Below are 18,239 nucleotides of genomic sequence, written 5' to 3' on the forward strand. Positions count from 1 at the left end.
TCTAGGTCGACTCGCAGAAAGGTCGTCCTGAGTCTAGGTCGACATGGGTTAGGTCGTCAGGGTCATTAGGTCGACAAGGTCATTAGGTCGACATGGGTTAGGTCGACAGTCTAAAGGTCGACATGGGTTTTTTCACTGTTTTTGGAGCCAACATGTGCCAACAGGCGATATTTCATGCCGTACCATCCACTAGGGCGTGGTAGGAAAATAAAGTAGTGTGCCGAGCCCGAAGCATGGCAAGCGAAGCGAGCCATGCGAGGGGACGCGGTGCACTTTCACATGTGTCCATGTCGACTGTGTCGACATTTGGGTAAAAAAACCTGTGAAATCCCCATGTTGACCTTTTGACTGTCGACGTAACCCATGTCGACCTAAACTCATGTCGACCTTCCTGCATGTCAACCTTAATACATGTCGACCTAATGACTGTCTAACAACTTGCTGGTGACCAACTGATCAACACCCAAGTAGCCCTGGACTTATATGGCGGCTGCGTCGAAACAGGCAGATAAAGGTCCGGAGCTTCCTTCAAACAGTTTTCCATGTTTGGGTTTTACTCCCACTCCCATGATATGGCCAGGTGCCACCCCCAAATGCCGGCAGGCCTGTCAATCACACTGTATCCTTCCAGTGAAAAATATAAGATGCTGGCATTCTTGGCATGGAGTCCCTGGACATGCGCAGTAGAATCGCGAGCTTGCGCAGTCATTCCATTGCCAGACAGTATCTGCTTGGAAATATTTCTTGTTAAATTGGGGTAAAACAAGGTTTGCTATTACTATGATAAATAGCAAAAGTAAATCTTAGTTATCGCCACTGCATAGCTAATAAAACCAAAGGTATGTGACTTTTATGATTTCAAGCTAGCTAATATTTAAAGAACTTGTCAAATATGAAAATGAATGGGCAATTTGTACTTTTTATAATATCTCAAATTCTCTGCGCAAAAATAAAAATGGTTATTTTCTTTATTATATAATGTAAATTAGTATACCCATTTTTATCGTTTTAAGCAAATAATTACATGTTGTCCTCATTTACTATGGAAAGTGTTGGAGGTGAAAACATTCTTGTTGTCCAGAGTTTTGCAACTGTTAAGGTGTCAAAAAGTGTCTGGTTTCTATAGAAACAACAGAGTTTAAAGTAGAAGAATGGCTTACATTATTACATACAACTCACATTAGTTAATACCAAAATGTAGAGAATAAATAAACAGGGAATAGTTATGTAATGGCGCTGCTCATAACAGCAGAAATAACTTTAATTATGTCTGTGTTTGACAATATCACAAAGCAAGTAAATATTTTATAATTTTTTTTCTGGCTTTTACATCTTTCATGTTATAAGGTTTCTGGATAAGAGATCCTTGCATGTATGTGTGTCAATATATTTCTGTGTTGTTTCACTTTCTATGGGACATATACAAGCTGTGTTGTATGCAAAACAGTGCCCTCAGATAAGGGTTACATTCACAGCTGTAGCCAGAGCACATAAACATTATCTAGGTGTACAATAGTCAGTCACTATGTACTGTACAAGATCACAGGAAACAAAGAAAACATACAAACTACTGTACTTATGTGTGCATGGTTTTCTTTTATTATAATCCAGTTTTATCCAGATAAACCTTATTAAGGTGGATAGGGAAGCTCCAGGAATAGGAAGCACTGCCATAACTACAGTAGATACTGTATTTTGATGCCCTGAGTCAGAAAGTGAATCGTTGCCCCCCCCCCCCCCCCAATAGTCACATTATGGTACTAATTCACATTACACCACACAGTAGTGTCTGCTATTCATATTATACCACACAGTGCCACTTATACATATTGCGCCAGGTAGAACACTTCTACACAATGCCCCTTAGGTATTTTGTGCAAGATAGAGACCATTAGACACACTGTAACAGGTAGAGCCCCTTATACATATTATGCTAGGTAGAGTTCCCGTTACACACATTTCGCCAGGCAGAGTCCACGTTATACGTTAAGTCATGCAGAGTCCCCGTTAGACGCTATGCCAGGCAGAGCCCCGTGACACTTTAAACCAGGCAGATTCCTCATTATTTCAGGTAGCACCAATAATACATTTTACACCAGACAGAGCCTCCATTACACACATTATTACAGGGAGATCCCCCATTAGACATTACACCAAGCAGAGACCTGTTACACCAATCAGAGCCCCTATTTGGCTAGGTAGAGCCCTTTACACATATTGGGTCAGGCAGAGCCCGCATTACACACATTACATCAGTCAGAGCCCCTGTTAGATGTTATGCCAGGCAGAGTCTCCATTAGACGTTACATCAGGCAGTGCCCCTGTTACACCTTATGCCAGACAGAGCCCCCATTACACACTATGCCAATTTGCGCCAAGCACAGCACCCACTACACATTATGCCAAACAGAGCACCCATCTATACACTATGCAAGGCAGAGCCTCTGTTACTCAAGTCAGGGCCCTATTACATGTTACAACAGCCAAAGTCTACACCAGGCTGAGCCCCTATCACACTTTATGCCAGGCAGAGCCCCCATTACATGTTACACCAGATAGAGCCCCACATTATGCAAGGTAGAGCCCTTTATTAATATAACATCAAGAAGTTGCCCATTACACACGTTATGACAATCAGAGCCCCATTAGATGTTGCACGAGGCAGAGCCCCCTCTAAACATTATGCCAAGCAGAGGCCCTGTAAGGCATTAAACCATGCAGAGCCTCATTACATGCTATGCCAAGTAGGGCCCCGTTACACCAGGCAGAGTCCAAGTGACACACATTACTTCAGGTAGAAAAGGATAGAGGGAAAGAGAGAGTGAGAGAGAGAAAGAGGGGAGAGTGGGAATGAGTAATACCAGACTCCAGCATCTCCAGAGGACTATGGATGGAGATGGACACTTATTGACAATATATAGTACCTTGCTCCCTTAATACCAGAAAATCGTTGCACTCGTGTGGCAAGAATGGGATAGACAGAGGGGTTTCATGTAATGGGGCAGCAATGGTGCCGCCCGATGACTGGACACTTATTGACAATATATAGTACAGATGGACACTTATTGACAATATATAGTACCTTGCTCCCTTAATACCAGAAAATCGTTGCACTCGTGTGGCAAGAATGGGATAGACAGAGGGGTTTCATGTAATGGGGCAGCAATGGTGCCGCCCGATGACTGCAATAGGGAGTACATCAGAAATATACAAATTATTTCTGTAATGTGTTAATGTCAATTTAAAACATACCAGTAGCAAGACTATTTGAGTTCCATCTGTATTTTGCAACTGCATTGAATATCCTGCAAAAACAATTATGCAACCTAAATCATTTGTTCAGACCCAATTGTTGGGCTGCTAATTTGTAGAACCCTGCGATCAGGTAATTGTCACCCTGTCAGATTGATATCCCTAAAACTAACAGAAAATTGTCTGGTGACACACACAATCACCAGCTTATAGAAACATAGAAACATAGAATTTGACGGCAGATAAGAACCACTTGGCCCATCTAGTCTGCCCCTTTTTTTAAACATGTTACCTCAAACCATATTTGATCCTTATTTTTTTGTAAGGATATCAATATGCTTATCCCAAGCATGTTTAAATTGTACTACTGTATTTGCGTCTACCACCTCTGTTGGGAGGCTATTCCACTTATCTACTACTCTTTCTGTGAAAAAATTCTTCCTCGCATTTCCCCTGAATCTTCCTCCCTCTAGTTTCAGTGCATGTCCTCGTGTTCTGTTGCTCCTCTTCCTGTGAAGAATGTCTCCCACCTGTACCTTGTTAAAGCCCTTGATATATTTGAAAGTTTCTATCATGTCCCCCCTTTCCCTTCTCTGCTCTAAAGTATACATATTAAGATCTTTTAGTCTTTCCTGGTACGTTTTGTGATGTAGGCCATGCACCATTTTAGTTGCTCTTCTTTGTACAGTCTCTAATGTATTTATATCCTTCTGGAGATATGGCCTCCAGAACTGAACACAATACTCTAGGTGAGGTCGTACCAATGACCTATACAGTGGCATTATTACTTCTTTCTTTTTACTGCTGATACCTCTCCCTATGCAACCAAGCATCTGACTTGCCTTCTTCATTGCTTTGTTACATTGCCTACCTGCTTTTAAGTCCCCTGAAATAGTGACACCTAGATCCCTCTCTTCCTCAGTAGTTTCCATTATAGTGCCATTTATACTATATTGAGTCTTTGGATTTCTGAGACCCAAGTGCATGATTTTGCATTTTTTGGCATTAAACTGTAGTTGCCATTCTCTTGACCATTTCTCTAATCTGCCTAGATCCTCAATCATTTGTTTTACCCCTCCTGGTGTGTCTACCCTGTTGCATACCTTTGTGTCATCTGCAAAAAGGCACATTTTACCCTCAATTCCATTTGCAATATCACCAATAAAGATATTAAAAAGCACCGGTCCAAGTACAGATCCCTGGGGTACTCCACTTGTAACCTTTCCCTCCTTTGACTGTACTCCGTTTACTACAACTCTCTGTTTTCTGTCCTGCAACCACGCTCTTATCCATTCAACTATCTTAGAATCCAATCCCAAGCTTTCAAGTTTATTTAACAGTCTGCGATGTGGGACAGTGTCAAAAGCTTTACTAAAGTCTAGATAAGCTACATCTACAGCCCCACCTTGATCTATTACTTTAGTCACCCAGTCAAAAAAGTCAATAAGATTTGTTTGACATGATCTTCCCCCATTAAACCCATGCTGTTTTGGATCCTGTAAATTGCTGGTTTTGAGATATTCTACAACTCTTTGTTTTAAGAGTGTTTCCATCAATTTCCCTACTACTGATGTAAGGCTCACTGGTCGATAGTTGCTTACCTCTTCCTTGCTTCCACTTTTGTGCAGTGGGACTACATTCGCTGTTTTCCAGTCCTCTGGGATTACTCCAGTAGCTAGTGACTGGTTGAATAATTCTGTTATTGGTTTTACCAGCTCCCCTTTAAGCTCTTTTAGTATCCTTGGATGTATCCCATCTGGCCCCATTGATTTATCCACTTTCAGTTTTGAGAGTTCTGTGAGGACTTTCTCCTCTGTAAATGTACTTGTCTCTCCCTCAGTTTTCTGACTATACTTGCAACTTAACTGTGGCCCCTTCCCCTCTCTTTCAGCAGTGAATACTGAGCAGAAATAATTATTAATATTATCTGCTATTACATTGTCCCCCTCAAGAAAACTTCCACTCTCTGTCTTCAGTCTAATTATTCCACTTTTTGTTTTTCTCCTTTCACTTATATACCTAAAAAAAGTTTTCCCCCCTTTATCCACTGACTGGGCCATTTTCTCTTCAGCCTGTGCTTTTGCACATCTGATTACTTTCTTAGACTCCTTCTGTCTAACAAGATACACCTCTTTGTCCTCATTCTTCTGCGTCTGCTTAAATTTCTTAAAGGCCAACTTTTTTGCTTTCACAATACTTGCTACTTCTTTTGCAAACCACAATGGCTTTCTTTTTCTTGTGTTTTTCCTAACTCCTAAGCTTCCTGTCAATTAACTTGTGTACAGCCAGCCATTTAAAAGATGCTGGATTTTATCACAGGGTGGCTTCACACATGCATACTGCAATCTCCTGAGGAACACCTTCTGAGGAAGCCGCTGACTACAAAGAAGGCGGAGAAATGTGTAGAGGGAAAATAACAAACTAACCGGTATTTCCTATTAAAGGATGTTTTACTAAGGAATGCATGCATACTAACCATCCTAACAGAAGAAATTGAAAGTAATTGAGTATTTACTCATTTTAATGTATGTTAGTCTTGTCTGTGTTGTTGGCCATTTGTGTGAATATTTGAAATAAATGATAGAGTTATTTAGCACGGTGCTGTTCCAGTTTTTTTTGTTGTTGCCTACTGCAATCTGTACGCATGCACATTTGAGCGATAATCACCACCCAGCGTGCGAATTCGCAGCTGTGCCTTCAGATCTGAATACCCCCCTGGTTCTATGTGCACTGGTTCTATGTTCCTGTGTATTGTGTATTGTCATCATGAAATAGGCTCTTTTTCCACACTCAAATTCATCATACTGTATCATGACCTGGATCTCAACCACTATAGTATAATCTTATCTGAGATTAAACTAGTTTTACTGTACATTATTCATGACTTGAGTTATCCACATATTGTGTTACATAAGCTTTTATAATGGTGGTTTCCTTTAAGGATGAGCTAATATAAACAAAGGATAATAATAATAATAATTGTTTGAGGATGACACTGGTATTATTAATAGTCAGGAGAGTGATTGAGGAGGAGAATGATGTGTCTGACATTTTGCAAATGTGACAATGAATACCAAAACTGTTAAACACCGCCTTATGACCACTGGTAGCTTTATTTGTGGGGGCCCAAACAAACCAAGCACTTCAGCCCCAACAGTGACAGTTCATGTCTCTAAAGCACTTGATTTGTTAAACTATAGATGTAATTTTTAATCTACATATATAATATATGGGAGGTTCCAAGGACAATTCCATCATGCACCACATTTATTTTTCTTATGAGAGGTATTTTTTGGGGGTATTGATGACAGTCTTGCAAGTTCATTTTTAACCACCTCATGCTTCGGGATGCAGTTTAAATCCGGGCGGTCGGGATCCCGGCGTTCAGAATCCCGACGCCGGAATCCCGACCGCCGAAATCCCGACCGCCGAAATCCCGACAGTTTCTCCCTCCGTGGGTGTCCACGACACCCCTGGAGGGAGAATAAATTAGCGTGCTGAGCATAGCGAGGCACCGGGCCCGCCGCGTGGCGAGCGCGGCGAGCGCAGCGAGCCCGCAAGGGGGGCGATCCACGTCCCCCCCTTTTTGGGATTTCGGAGGTCGGGATTTTGAACGCCGGGATCCCGACCGCCGGGATTTCATACTGAATCCCATGCTTCATTCTTATCATGCTGTCTTGTATGTGCTTGACTGGCAGCATGTAGTAAATTCATTAAAAATAATAATAATTGTAAAATACTGGGCCGGCTTTTGGAGGAGGGTATTGTTGTTTTTTTCAATCAGAAATATGTGAAAATAAATAAATAAAAATAACAGAATTGCAGAGCATATATAGTACTAGTAAGCCCACTCGAAGCTAATGCTTCAAAAGCTAGTAGGAGTAGTTTCACTTGCTGCCAACAGATGTCAGTGTTTCGGATACACTAGACACATATATATATAAGATCATCTAGTAAATTGTACAAGATATATTATTCAGAACAGTCATCAAAAATGCTTGCAAGCTTGTGCATCATGGATAAACTGAAAATCTTCAAGCTAGCATACTTAGGAACGGTTGTATAGTGGTGCAAGTACAGTGGCTGTGCGGGATGCAGGCTGAACGCAGTCTTTTTTAAAAAGGGCAAATCATTAACAAGGCATGGTTTTGCCTTGTAAATGACTGCCCCTTTAAAAAAAAAATCTCAGCATTAAGCCAGAATTATATATTCATTACAATCCACAGATGTGATAACATAACTTCGCTAAATTTGGAACGTGAAGGAAATTTTAAGGAAATGCAGCAATAACCTCTCACCAAGACAAGTGCTCTGATAAATTTACGCTGTCACTCTGCTTCCTCATTTGGGTGCTTCGTGGGTGATGTGAATGCGCCGCTATCAGGATCCCTCAATTAGTATATAGTTCTGCTTACTTGCTTTCACTTTCTAAGAGTAAAATCAATATTTAAATATTCATTCAAAGCATGTCATTAGTTATGGCATTATATTACTGATAATTGGTTTGTGGAATAAAGGGTCAATGATTCTATCTGTTAAAGAATTTTAATACATAACCTCATGTATATGGAATACTAAATACATGTAGTGGAATACTCCAAAACAATGTGTTCTATTCTCTTCAATAAGGCTTTTGTCCAGTATGTATTCATATGGACCAGCCAGTAAAATAATTATAGTTTATTTCTTTTATAATAATTCTAGTACTTAATTGTAGTACACCTACTACCTTTCTCGTTTCTACACTGACTTCCCATTACAGTGTTGGGGGTCCCTCAATGCTTTATTTTTGGCTGCTTTCTATCTTTATTTAACTAATTATGGTAACCTAATGAGCTACTTCACAGAGGCATCACTAGGGGGGTGCGGGCCCCCGAGGTGATAACACCAAAATGCCTGTTCCTCCTCAGTGACAGGAGCTATGTGCTTAACTGTAAAATTATGTGCGGCACTCGATTGCTGTAACAGTAGAGGACTGCAGACAAAGAGTCTCCAGGGCCAGCCCAGCATCTACGGTACCCCGAGAATGATGAAAACAGCAGGGCTGGATTAACTATGGGCCTGATGGAGCTGCAGCTCCAGGCCCACACTTCAAAATAGGCCCAGAGCACCTGCAGAGGTTTGTGCTGCTGTAGAAAGGAAAAAAAATCCTTCTACTGCAGTCGAGTCTGCAGTGTCCTCGGCCCCGCCCCCTCTGGACTCAACCCCCTCCTTTCCCTCCTTTTGCATAAGATAGCCAGGCCCAGCGGCAATTATCCTTCACCCCACCCGCCAGGAACTCCCAGCGGGGTGTGAAAGGAGCTACATGGGCCTCGGCTGAGAGGTGGAGCTTAGCGGGATGCGGCACGGACGTGGCCACATGGGAATCAGGGGCATGGTTACATGGGACACTTCTCTCCCTCATGGGCACAAGAAGGAGAGAAGAAGAGGCTTCTGCATTTCCTGGCCCACCCAGCCAGCCAGACAGCACTGTGAGTGGATGTGTGTTATCTATCTATAAAATGTACTACTGTATATATGATGGGTGGGTTAGGCTGGAGGGGGTAATGGTTAAGCCACAGGGTACAAGGCTTAAGCACTAGCATGGAGAGTCAGTATACGGGGGGGGGGGGGGGCTGAAGCAGAGTTCAAAATCAAAAAAGTGGAGGCAAAGCAACTGCCACCAACTGCCATTTCAAACTGAATCACTGGCAGTTGGTGTTTCTCCCCTATTTGAATTTTGGACTGTGCTGTAGCCCCTCCTGTAGAGCCACCACTGCTCTGAATACCAGAAACCCAACACCTGTGAAATGCCAGCAGCCAAAGTAAGTATCCTGGGGAAGGTTAGGGTTAGGGTTAGGCCAGGGATTCCCAATCTCTTTTGAATCACGGCACCCTAGAATATAAAAATCTCTGCACAGCGCCCCTAGACCAAAAAAAAAAAAAAAGTAGAAATAAATACAAAATTAAGTATATATATATATATATATGTGATACCTTAGTTCAGTTATGTGGTAAAGGACAGGATTTTCTTCTGTTTGTACATATTTTATGAAAGGTAGCCACCATAAATAATTGACCATAAATAATTTGGTTTGGTCCTGGACCACCAACCTAAGGCATCCTGCAAGAGTCCCGAGGCACCCCACGGAGCCACTGTACACAGTTTTGGGAACCACTGGGTTAGCCAGTTGGAAGATAGTTAGTAGTAGGCTGTAGGAGGTTAGAATTAGGCTGTGAGAAGGTTGGGCTGCAGGAAGGGAGTAGGGGTTTAGGCTGCGGCAAGGGAGGGTTATTGATAGGGAAAGGATTAAGGTTCATTTTGGGGGGGATTATGGCAATCAGGATGCCGGTATTGTGACTGCCGGCATCCTAACTGCCGGTATCCCGTACCGAGCACCTATGCGTATACAAATCCCCAATGCTAGGTCTCAGACCCTGGTCAATGGTCCAGTGCTTGAAAAACACAGTCCTTTATCAAGCCATTCTTGAGGTGGCCCTATTATATTATAACATAATCCATGAAACTCTATTAGCACATAACATTTGGTTAGTTTTTCAATGTCATTGTCAAATCAATACTGACTCTACAGTGTGATGAAACTAAAGATATCTTATTTTAAGCTTACCTGTACATTCGTAGGACAGAGCTTGTTTTTCTTGTGCTGCCTCATAATTGACTATAGTGCAGCTTACTGGTGGGATACCATAATTTCGCATACACAAAAAGTAAATGAAATAAATAATTTTGTTCTGAATAATACAAAAAATAAATATAGCCTACTGATCATCTATAAATATGTCTAGTGTCTTGATTGTGTGTCTCTGAAACACTACCATCTGTTGGCAGTGAGTGAAACAACATCTCTTTTTCTCTCACACATGCACAAACACAGGGAATCACAAGGTAGCAGACTAGCTTTCGAAGCATTTGCTTCAAGCGGGATTACTAGTGTTTTATATGTGTTGAGTCATTTTATTTATACATGGCTTTTAGAGATAATGAGATGAAATATAATAATGTATATAGAACACACAAAAAGTAATTGAAGTAATTTTCAATCACGTTTAAATTAATAGCAAGTATAGATTAATTGATAATTAACTTGTAACTTGGCTTACCTTTAAGGACGTATATACAGTATCTATCTATCTATCTATCTATCTATCTATCTATCTATCTATCTATCTATCTATCTATCCACTGTATACAGATGGAACAGCTCTCATTAGAGCAGCTCCTGGTGATAGAATTGACATGCACCATCCCCCGCCCCTCCGCCAGAGTCCCACAGAATATGCAGTGTGTATATAGACATGTTGGGTGACATTCTATGGGCTGAGAGAAAAGCGCATGTATTTTTCTATTTTTCGCACTCCACATCGCCACTCTTCACACTTTCTGAAATCGCATTTTTTAGTCATAATTCGCATATTTAATGGGATGCGCATTAGAGGATAAAAAGTGCGATGTAGTGCGATTTGCGGCGAATTGATGCGAAATTATGTCACTGAAAAGTGCGATTTCTTCCGCCGGTCATGTGCGCATTTTAGACCAACCGGAGTGCGATTTACAAGACTGTCTCCACATGACAAATAACCCCCTAACCTATTGGGCCACCTAGGCCCCCTCTATTCTGCATTACACCCCCTATATAAAGGGGCATTGGCGCCATTTCACTCTTTTATAGGAAGTAAGGAGCATGGAGAGGAGCCGTGGCAGTGTGAGAAGAGGAAGAGGTGTTGGTGGCAGAGTGAGGAGTGGCAGAGGGGCCAGTGGCAGAGGGAGCAGTGGCAGTGTGACCAGAGGAAGAGGGGCCAGTGGCAGAGGGAGCAGTGGCAGCAGCCAGGCAAGAGGAGCCAGTGGGAGAGGCAGCAGAGGACTGGTGAGGTCGACCTTCATTACAGGGAGTGGCAGTAGTGTGGCAGCCACCATGGCCACTGCAAGGGCAGCCCCACACCAGGCCCTGGTAAACCAGGCCCAGCAGGAGGAGGTGGAGGATCCGCTGGCATCCCCATCCTATAGCCAGGACCTTGCCCATACCCCACAGCAGCTGCAGGAGGGCCACATGTCCGAGACGGAGGAAGATGGAGGTGAGGAGGGGGAGGAGGAGGAAGAGACTGGCATGGAGGAGGATTTTGACATGCATGTGGAAGATATAGAGGATGAGGAGGAGGGTGAAGCTGGCCGCACCAAAAGTGGAAGAAAGGTCCGATTCAGCTATGAGGAGAATGTGGCGCTTGTCCGGGCCATCATACCCCTGTATGACCGCTTACTGGGGAAAAACCAGCACAAGACCACCTCACATCGTAAACGTGGTATGTGGAAGGACATCACCCAGGCGGTCAATGCTGTCAGTCACCGCAAGAGGCTAAGCAAAAACGTTAAAAAGCGGTTTAACGATATCAAGAGGCAGCTGAAGAAGAAAATGGCCATGGAGATGGAGGAGGCCACCAAAACTGGCGGAGGAAGCCCCACCACAATAACCTACACATCATATGAGGTGAAGCTCCAAATAATTATCCCCCCTGAGGTCCTGCCTGGGATGCACATTGCGGATACCGATAGGCCGGCAAGCCCACCCAGAGCTGGTAAGTGTCACCACATGCAATATGAAACATACATGCCAATGTATTTAAACTGCAATGTTATTTTGTATTGTTATACTAATTAATGTGGTGCTGTGGAACTACATAGCCCAGCAAAGTCTGTCAATGGCAATAGTTTACACCTACTTTAAAAATTAACAGAATGCTGGGCCTTGTAGTTCCACAACTGCACATCTATTGTTCCACACTGTAACATTTTTTCTACCAGCTTCATATGTATGTGGGCCAAAAACATTGGTGTACTGGTGGTTTAGGAGTCACGCCTACATACCACAGATTTGCCAACAGTTGTAATGTGTCAAGCAGTGTTTTAATTTTTTTGCCTGACTACAGGTGCAAAACATCAATGTAAAAATATGAATAGTAAATAATATAGCCCTAAACCAAAGGTAAATTTGTCCATTATTGTAATTTATGTGATGATTTTGCACAAAAGCATCTCCATTGCTCGGTACATAAAGTCTGCCGATCTTTCCTTCACAGATTGTCCGTCCCGAAGTGATCAAGCATCCAAGAGAAGAAGCTCCCATGGTGCCGCATCTGTGGAAGCAGGTAAATGTTGAAACCACAGGCCATTACACATACAGTACACACACCCATATCACATCAAATAATAAATCACATTACAGTCATCTCCAGCTGCTACATTGCAACGGACATGAATGTAATGTGGCCTAGCCATGTCAATGAAGATTATTGTCAATGTTTCATGCAGGAACGGTCCATTTGTAAGTACATAGTACCCCTAGGTCTGGGCGTCTACCATCTCAGACCCTTTCCAAAACAGTACTGACGACAGAAAGGACAATATATGCATCTGTACTTACCTCTTCCTCTGTATCCACAGGTACTGTACAACTAGGACAACAATCCACAGAATCCTCTGATATGCCGGAGGATGACCTAGAGATAATTCTGGAACCAGTGGACACGTTTGTGGCTGAGGAGGAAATAAACACATCATCACAGAGTGATCTTCCACCAAGTGGGGTGACTCCAAACCCACCCTTACCCAGAAATACTCCCCCTACAGCTGCTTCTGCTGCCCAAGTAGCTACCTCCTTGGTACATTTCAAGGACAAACAACTAGAATTTATGGCCTCCCAAAGTCTGGAAATGGGCAACATTAAGGGGTACATGCGTGACACCTTTCTACAGTTGAGAAAATTGTCTAGGAGTGTACGGGTTGGTGTAGGCACTCAGGTGCCTATGGCAAATAGCATAGACACCCGTCTGGCTGAACTTAGTTCTGCTGTAAGGGAGCAGAATATCCATATTGGCAGCCTTGCACAAAGTATTCATTCATTTAGTCAATCGTGTACTGCGCAGACCAATGCGTTGATCGCTATGCAGGCACAAATCCATCAAATGGAGGTGTCAGGTGTCATAGGTGCAACTACATCTACAATTAGTAGTGTATCTAGCACACCAGTAAGTGGCTCACCAACTTCCCCACCCCGTCAGAGTATTAGGACCCGGGGTGGCATGTGCGCAGGGTCAAGAGGTGGTAGTGCACGGCCTGATGGAGGAAGAAAATAATTATTGTCCTTTAAATAAATTGATAATGCATGTACTATGCTTGCATTATTGTGACATTAATACACATTTCTATTGTTTGCGACTGCCAAATGCAGGTTATGTATGACATAATATACTGTAGTAAAAATGTCACAACGCATAAAATTTTGTCTGTGTGTTATTCTTCAAACATTTGTTGTGTGATCTGTTCCATAATGTAATGATATATGTGCAAGGTATTGGTGGAATATTCTGTTGTCTCAAATCTGGCCCGTCCGAGGTTGTGGAACTAGATATTTCAGCAAGCTGTGGCAGTCATGTTTTGAGCTGTCATGCTTACAGTGTGTCAGGGCATGCTGGGACAGTTAGTTCCACAACAACAGGTGAGCCATAGTTGATTGCACAGAAATCACATACATGTTGTGAATATACTTACAAGGTTTTTTACAGCAAGTGATAGGTCTGCACCACCAACTGTACCCTTGGACTGTGTCTATTGGGCTAAATGTGGGGGCAAAAAGATGTTAGTGATAAATGTAATGTAGGTGAGTTCACTTCCAGCAAAGGTACATGTAGGAATAGAGGGCACATGTGCTTACCAGAAAAGTAGTGCCTGATGATGTCTGTACGCACCAGATTCCCCCTCTGCGTACCCCTCACTACCCGAGCTGTGGTAGGTTGGGCTTCCTGCACGACTGCTGCATGATCCTCCTCCACATAGGCTGGTTGGTATTGGGCTATGTTGTGTAACATGCAGCAAGCCTGGAGGATCATCACTACTTTTGCAGGGTGGTAAAGCAGCAAACCAGATGACCGGTCCAAACACCGGAATCTACTTTTCAACACTCCAAACTTACGCTCCACCACATTGCGGGTTGCAATATGGGCTTCATTATACCGGTGCTGTGCAGGGCCATCGGGGGTGAGCAAAGGTGTCATGAGCCAGGAAAGACACCCATATCCTGAGTCACCTAAACCAAAGAAAGGAAGTTATTGCCTTATATGGTAAGGTATGTGCAGTGGGCAAATAGTATTTACTTGGACAAGAGTAGTAGGCTGGTGAAAATTGAAACACACACACACATTTCAGCAGGTACAAAGACAAATAGAGAGGGTAATATGTAAAAATGTACTTACCAAGTAGCCAGCCCTCTGGCATTTGTTTTTGGGTAAATCGGTTCCAGAGGCCGGAGTGTCTCAGAATATAGGCGTCATGGCAGTTCCCAGGGAAGCCTGCAACCACACTTAGGATTTTGAGATAAGCATCACATACAACCTGCACGTTCAGGGAGTGCCGTCCACGCCTATTGACATAGACGTGGCCCTGCACGTGCGGTGCCCTAATCCCAATGTGTGTGCAGTCTATAGCTCCCAGCACGTAAGGGAATGCTGAGAGTCTATAGAAAGCAACCTTGTGGTCCTGCCACTCTGACTCTGAACTGGGGAATCTGATGTATGTCCACCACAACTTCTTAAAAGCAAGTAACACTTGAGTAAAATGCTTTGAGAAAGTGGCTTGTGATACCCCCAAGGACCATGAGGTCATGGACTGAGTGGAGCCAGTGGCCAAATAGTAGAGGGTACACATTAATTTCTGCAGCCCAGACACTGCATAGTTGCCCCCCCCCCCCCCCCCAAAGGGTCCAAATCATCTCTCACCTGCTCATATCAGTTCAACAAGTTATTGCGGTTTAGCCTAAACATCCCCACAACCTGTTGATCCGAGAGGGAGTCCAGGTACAGCCTAGCACGATACATACGTGGGGTACGCACTATTTGGGGTGGTACCTGGTTCTGGTGCGCAGCTTCCTCCCTCCTGCCCAGCTCATCCAAATGGGCCAAATCCAAAATGAGCAACTCAAATCCACTCTGCACAATCTCCATGTCTCAAACCCTCACAGGTGTCCTTAATGATGTGGGGGTATATGTAGGAGTGTTTGTGAGTAAAATTAAGGACACCTGTGATGACATTAACCATGTGTGCACTTGACCAAATTGAGTTTTGGGCCAAATCGCCCAACAGAACCTGGTCTGAAAAAATGGCAATTATTAGACACCTTAAAAGTGCGATTTGCGAAATCCCATTCCATTAAATAAGCGAATTGTACAGTATACTTTTCTATTGGAAAACATCTGGATGCGATAAAAGTGTAAATTTTTACCGCACTTTCAGTACGCATGACTTATCGCAAAAAATATGCGATTTAGGGACCTTTTTTCGAATCACATTAAATATGCGAATTTACGGAAAAATGCGAATTAGCCGTTTTTTGGAGTAAAAATCGCCAAAAAACACAACTCTCATTCCATAGAATGTCACCCGTTGTTTTTAGATATAACTATATTAATGCTCTGTAGTAGGCAACAATTTGTAGACAATAATGCTGGTAGAGTGCTTGTATTTATGCAAATGTAATCTAGCACATTGTAATGTAAACCCCCGAAAACCTGCTTTCAAATGTATGAATCAGGGTAGAACATCATTGTGCAGGGGATGTTAAATGGAGTTTAGAGAGGATTACCATATATTACCAAAGTAGGCATGGTAGGTGTCAAAGGTGGGAGAATTGCAAATGAGAAAATACGTAATTTTGCAATGTTAATAAACTATAGAGAGTAGGAGGTGGATGGAATGTTACTCTGGTGTGTCATGCATACAGACTCTTGCTATAAACCATTGTTTTACAGAAGAGAAGATGAATATATTATATTTACTTTCAGCTATTTATAGCCTTTTTCTTCCAGAAATTTCTTGCTGGAAAAGGTATTTTGTGACTTTTTTACAGCTATTCTGTGGATTCTACGGGAGTTGTTTAGTTGCTAGCACTATGCTGTATGTGCAGTAATATTACATCAGCCTCGGAACATGTGGAAATATGGAATAAATGTGTTTTAATCAGTATTTGTCCTTTATACTATAGATTTCAGTGATGGTAACAAACGCGTCACATGACTTTCATAGGAATCAGTTTTAGACGTTAGTAATTGGCCTTTGTAGTAATTCATCATACTGTATTATTAGGGGGACAGTTATATATTCACTGCCATAAATCCACCACCAGGAGTCTTCTCTATTGCAGTAGTTAAATGGTATGAAATGGAAATATACACCTGAATTATGACGTGCACTGGATGCGCATAGCAACTGTCATCCAAGTACTAACTGCGGTTCCCAAAGATGGCCGTATCCACCTATTTGGTAATGATAGGTTTACCTAAGCTGATAGGCAATAATGTGATATTAATCAGTTTTGTATTATTACCCCTCATTTTTGGGATATTTGTATGATGAACATTAGAGTCTACTTTTAACATGAGGTACCAAGGCTGCAAATTGTAACTACAAACCCAGCTTTGGCCAGATTTCCCCATTCATAGCCTCAGGGCAGGCGACAGGGGGGGTCAAGGGGGACACCTGTACCAGGCCCCAAGCTTGTGAGGGGCCCCAAAGTTCTGACGGGCTGTAAGCACAGCTGCGGCAGTGCAGTGCCTAGAAATAGTTTATAAAGGCACCCACCTGGATTCCTGTAAGGGTACTTACCCAGACACCCCTCCAGTATTAGTGAATATTAATTGTGTCTTTTGTAATAATAAAAAAACACATTCAATAAACGGTATACTAAAAATGTTCTGCTCAAGGGGGCGTTGTTAGGGGGCCTCAGATATATCAGTGTAACGGGCCCCACGATTTCTGTTGCCGGCCCTGCATATCCTCCCACCAATTGGCCAGTGTAGGCTTCTACTCCTCTGAGAATGTGACTCATGCACTTTGGTAGAAATCTAGGCGCCACAGGGCAAATTGCAGCAACACAGAATGTTTAGTTGTGTGGCTTGAGCCATTTTACACTTGAAAACCTCCATTGCCATTGATCCTAAACTGCAGGATTTTTTGTGGCAAGTCTTCACTAGCAAATTAATTATTACTCCCCTACACTTTGTGGGTAATACCAATGGTTGCCTAATTAATAAGTCGAATACTTCAATACAATAATTTGTTAAAAATTTGCAATTTCACATAGGCTTATAATCTTCCATTACTTTGTATTTGCAGAATATCCGGCTTCGCTATCACCTTGATTGATTCATGTATGCTTGATAGGTGACTTCACTCAACTTAAATCATTTCTGTAAGAATAACTTAGTAGCAGTAGGAAAGAGTTTAATTATTTTCAGTGTCAAGTCCCTGTCGTATATTCACTTGGGAGGCGTACACTGGTCGTACATGCATAGAAATTCTTTTATGGCTAAGAAATAAGCTTTGTCCTGTGGATGTCATAATTACATTTATTCTTGCAGAATGAAACTTACATTAAAAAGATTACATTTTTAAGTTTCTGGAAGAAAAGTTTCTTTATTTAAACATACTGTTTGTTGAACTTAGAATATTATATATATATATTTGGGCAGCACGAACAGTGTAATGGTTAGCATTACTGCCTCACAGGGCTGAGGTCATGGGTTCGATACCCACCGTGGCCCTAACTGTGCAGAGTTTGTATATAGAATAGAATAGAATCAACTTTATTGGCCATGTGTGCTTGCGCACACTAGGAATTTTTTGTGGATTACAGTGCAGCATCAAGCAGGGATGAAATGGGGGGGGGGGGCGACACATTACATGCATACCATTACATGCATACCATTGAGACATTTTACACATTCCATTGAGACATTAAACGCATTACATTGAGAGCATTAAGACATCACTTGCGGGGATCACATGCCTGCCAAGCTGCACAGCGCCTAGGCAGCCATCAGCGGCGCCACTGGTCGTTGCAGCAGCCAGGTAGGTAGCAATATAAGCAGGACAGTACATTTATCACATAAGGGACATGAAACCACCGAGCTGTACAGCGCCTAGGCAGCCATCGGCGGCGCCA

General features: G+C 42.6%; 2 protein-coding genes and 1 long non-coding RNA gene across 7 annotated transcripts in view; 2 read left to right on the forward strand and 1 right to left on the reverse strand.

The window, feature by feature from the left end:
• The window catches only part of EDIL3 (EGF like and discoidin domains 3), a 510,230-nt gene that overhangs the window by 328,480 nt on the left and 163,511 nt on the right, over positions 1-18,239 (forward strand). The window lies entirely within an intron of this gene.
• On the forward strand, positions 12,189-13,452 carry LOC146017834 (uncharacterized). The gene is made up of 2 exons (XM_083151833.1): positions 12,189-12,393; positions 12,689-13,452. The coding sequence occupies exons 1-2, from the start codon at positions 12,261-12,263 to the stop codon at positions 13,378-13,380; spliced, it is 825 nt and encodes a 274-aa protein (XP_083007959.1). The 5' UTR covers positions 12,189-12,260; the 3' UTR covers positions 13,381-13,452.
• Positions 12,330-14,052, reverse strand: LOC146017850 (uncharacterized). The gene is made up of 4 exons (XR_014450517.1): positions 13,959-14,052; positions 13,796-13,860; positions 12,669-12,781; positions 12,330-12,381 (listed from the first exon to the last, which is right to left on the reverse strand). It is a non-coding gene; the product is annotated as an uncharacterized LOC146017850 (long non-coding RNA).

This window comes from Crinia signifera, chromosome 1 (assembly GCF_055691185.1).
Source record: "Crinia signifera chromosome 1, ASM5569118v1, whole genome shotgun sequence".
NCBI classification, from domain to species: Eukaryota; Metazoa; Chordata; class Amphibia; order Anura; family Myobatrachidae; genus Crinia; species Crinia signifera.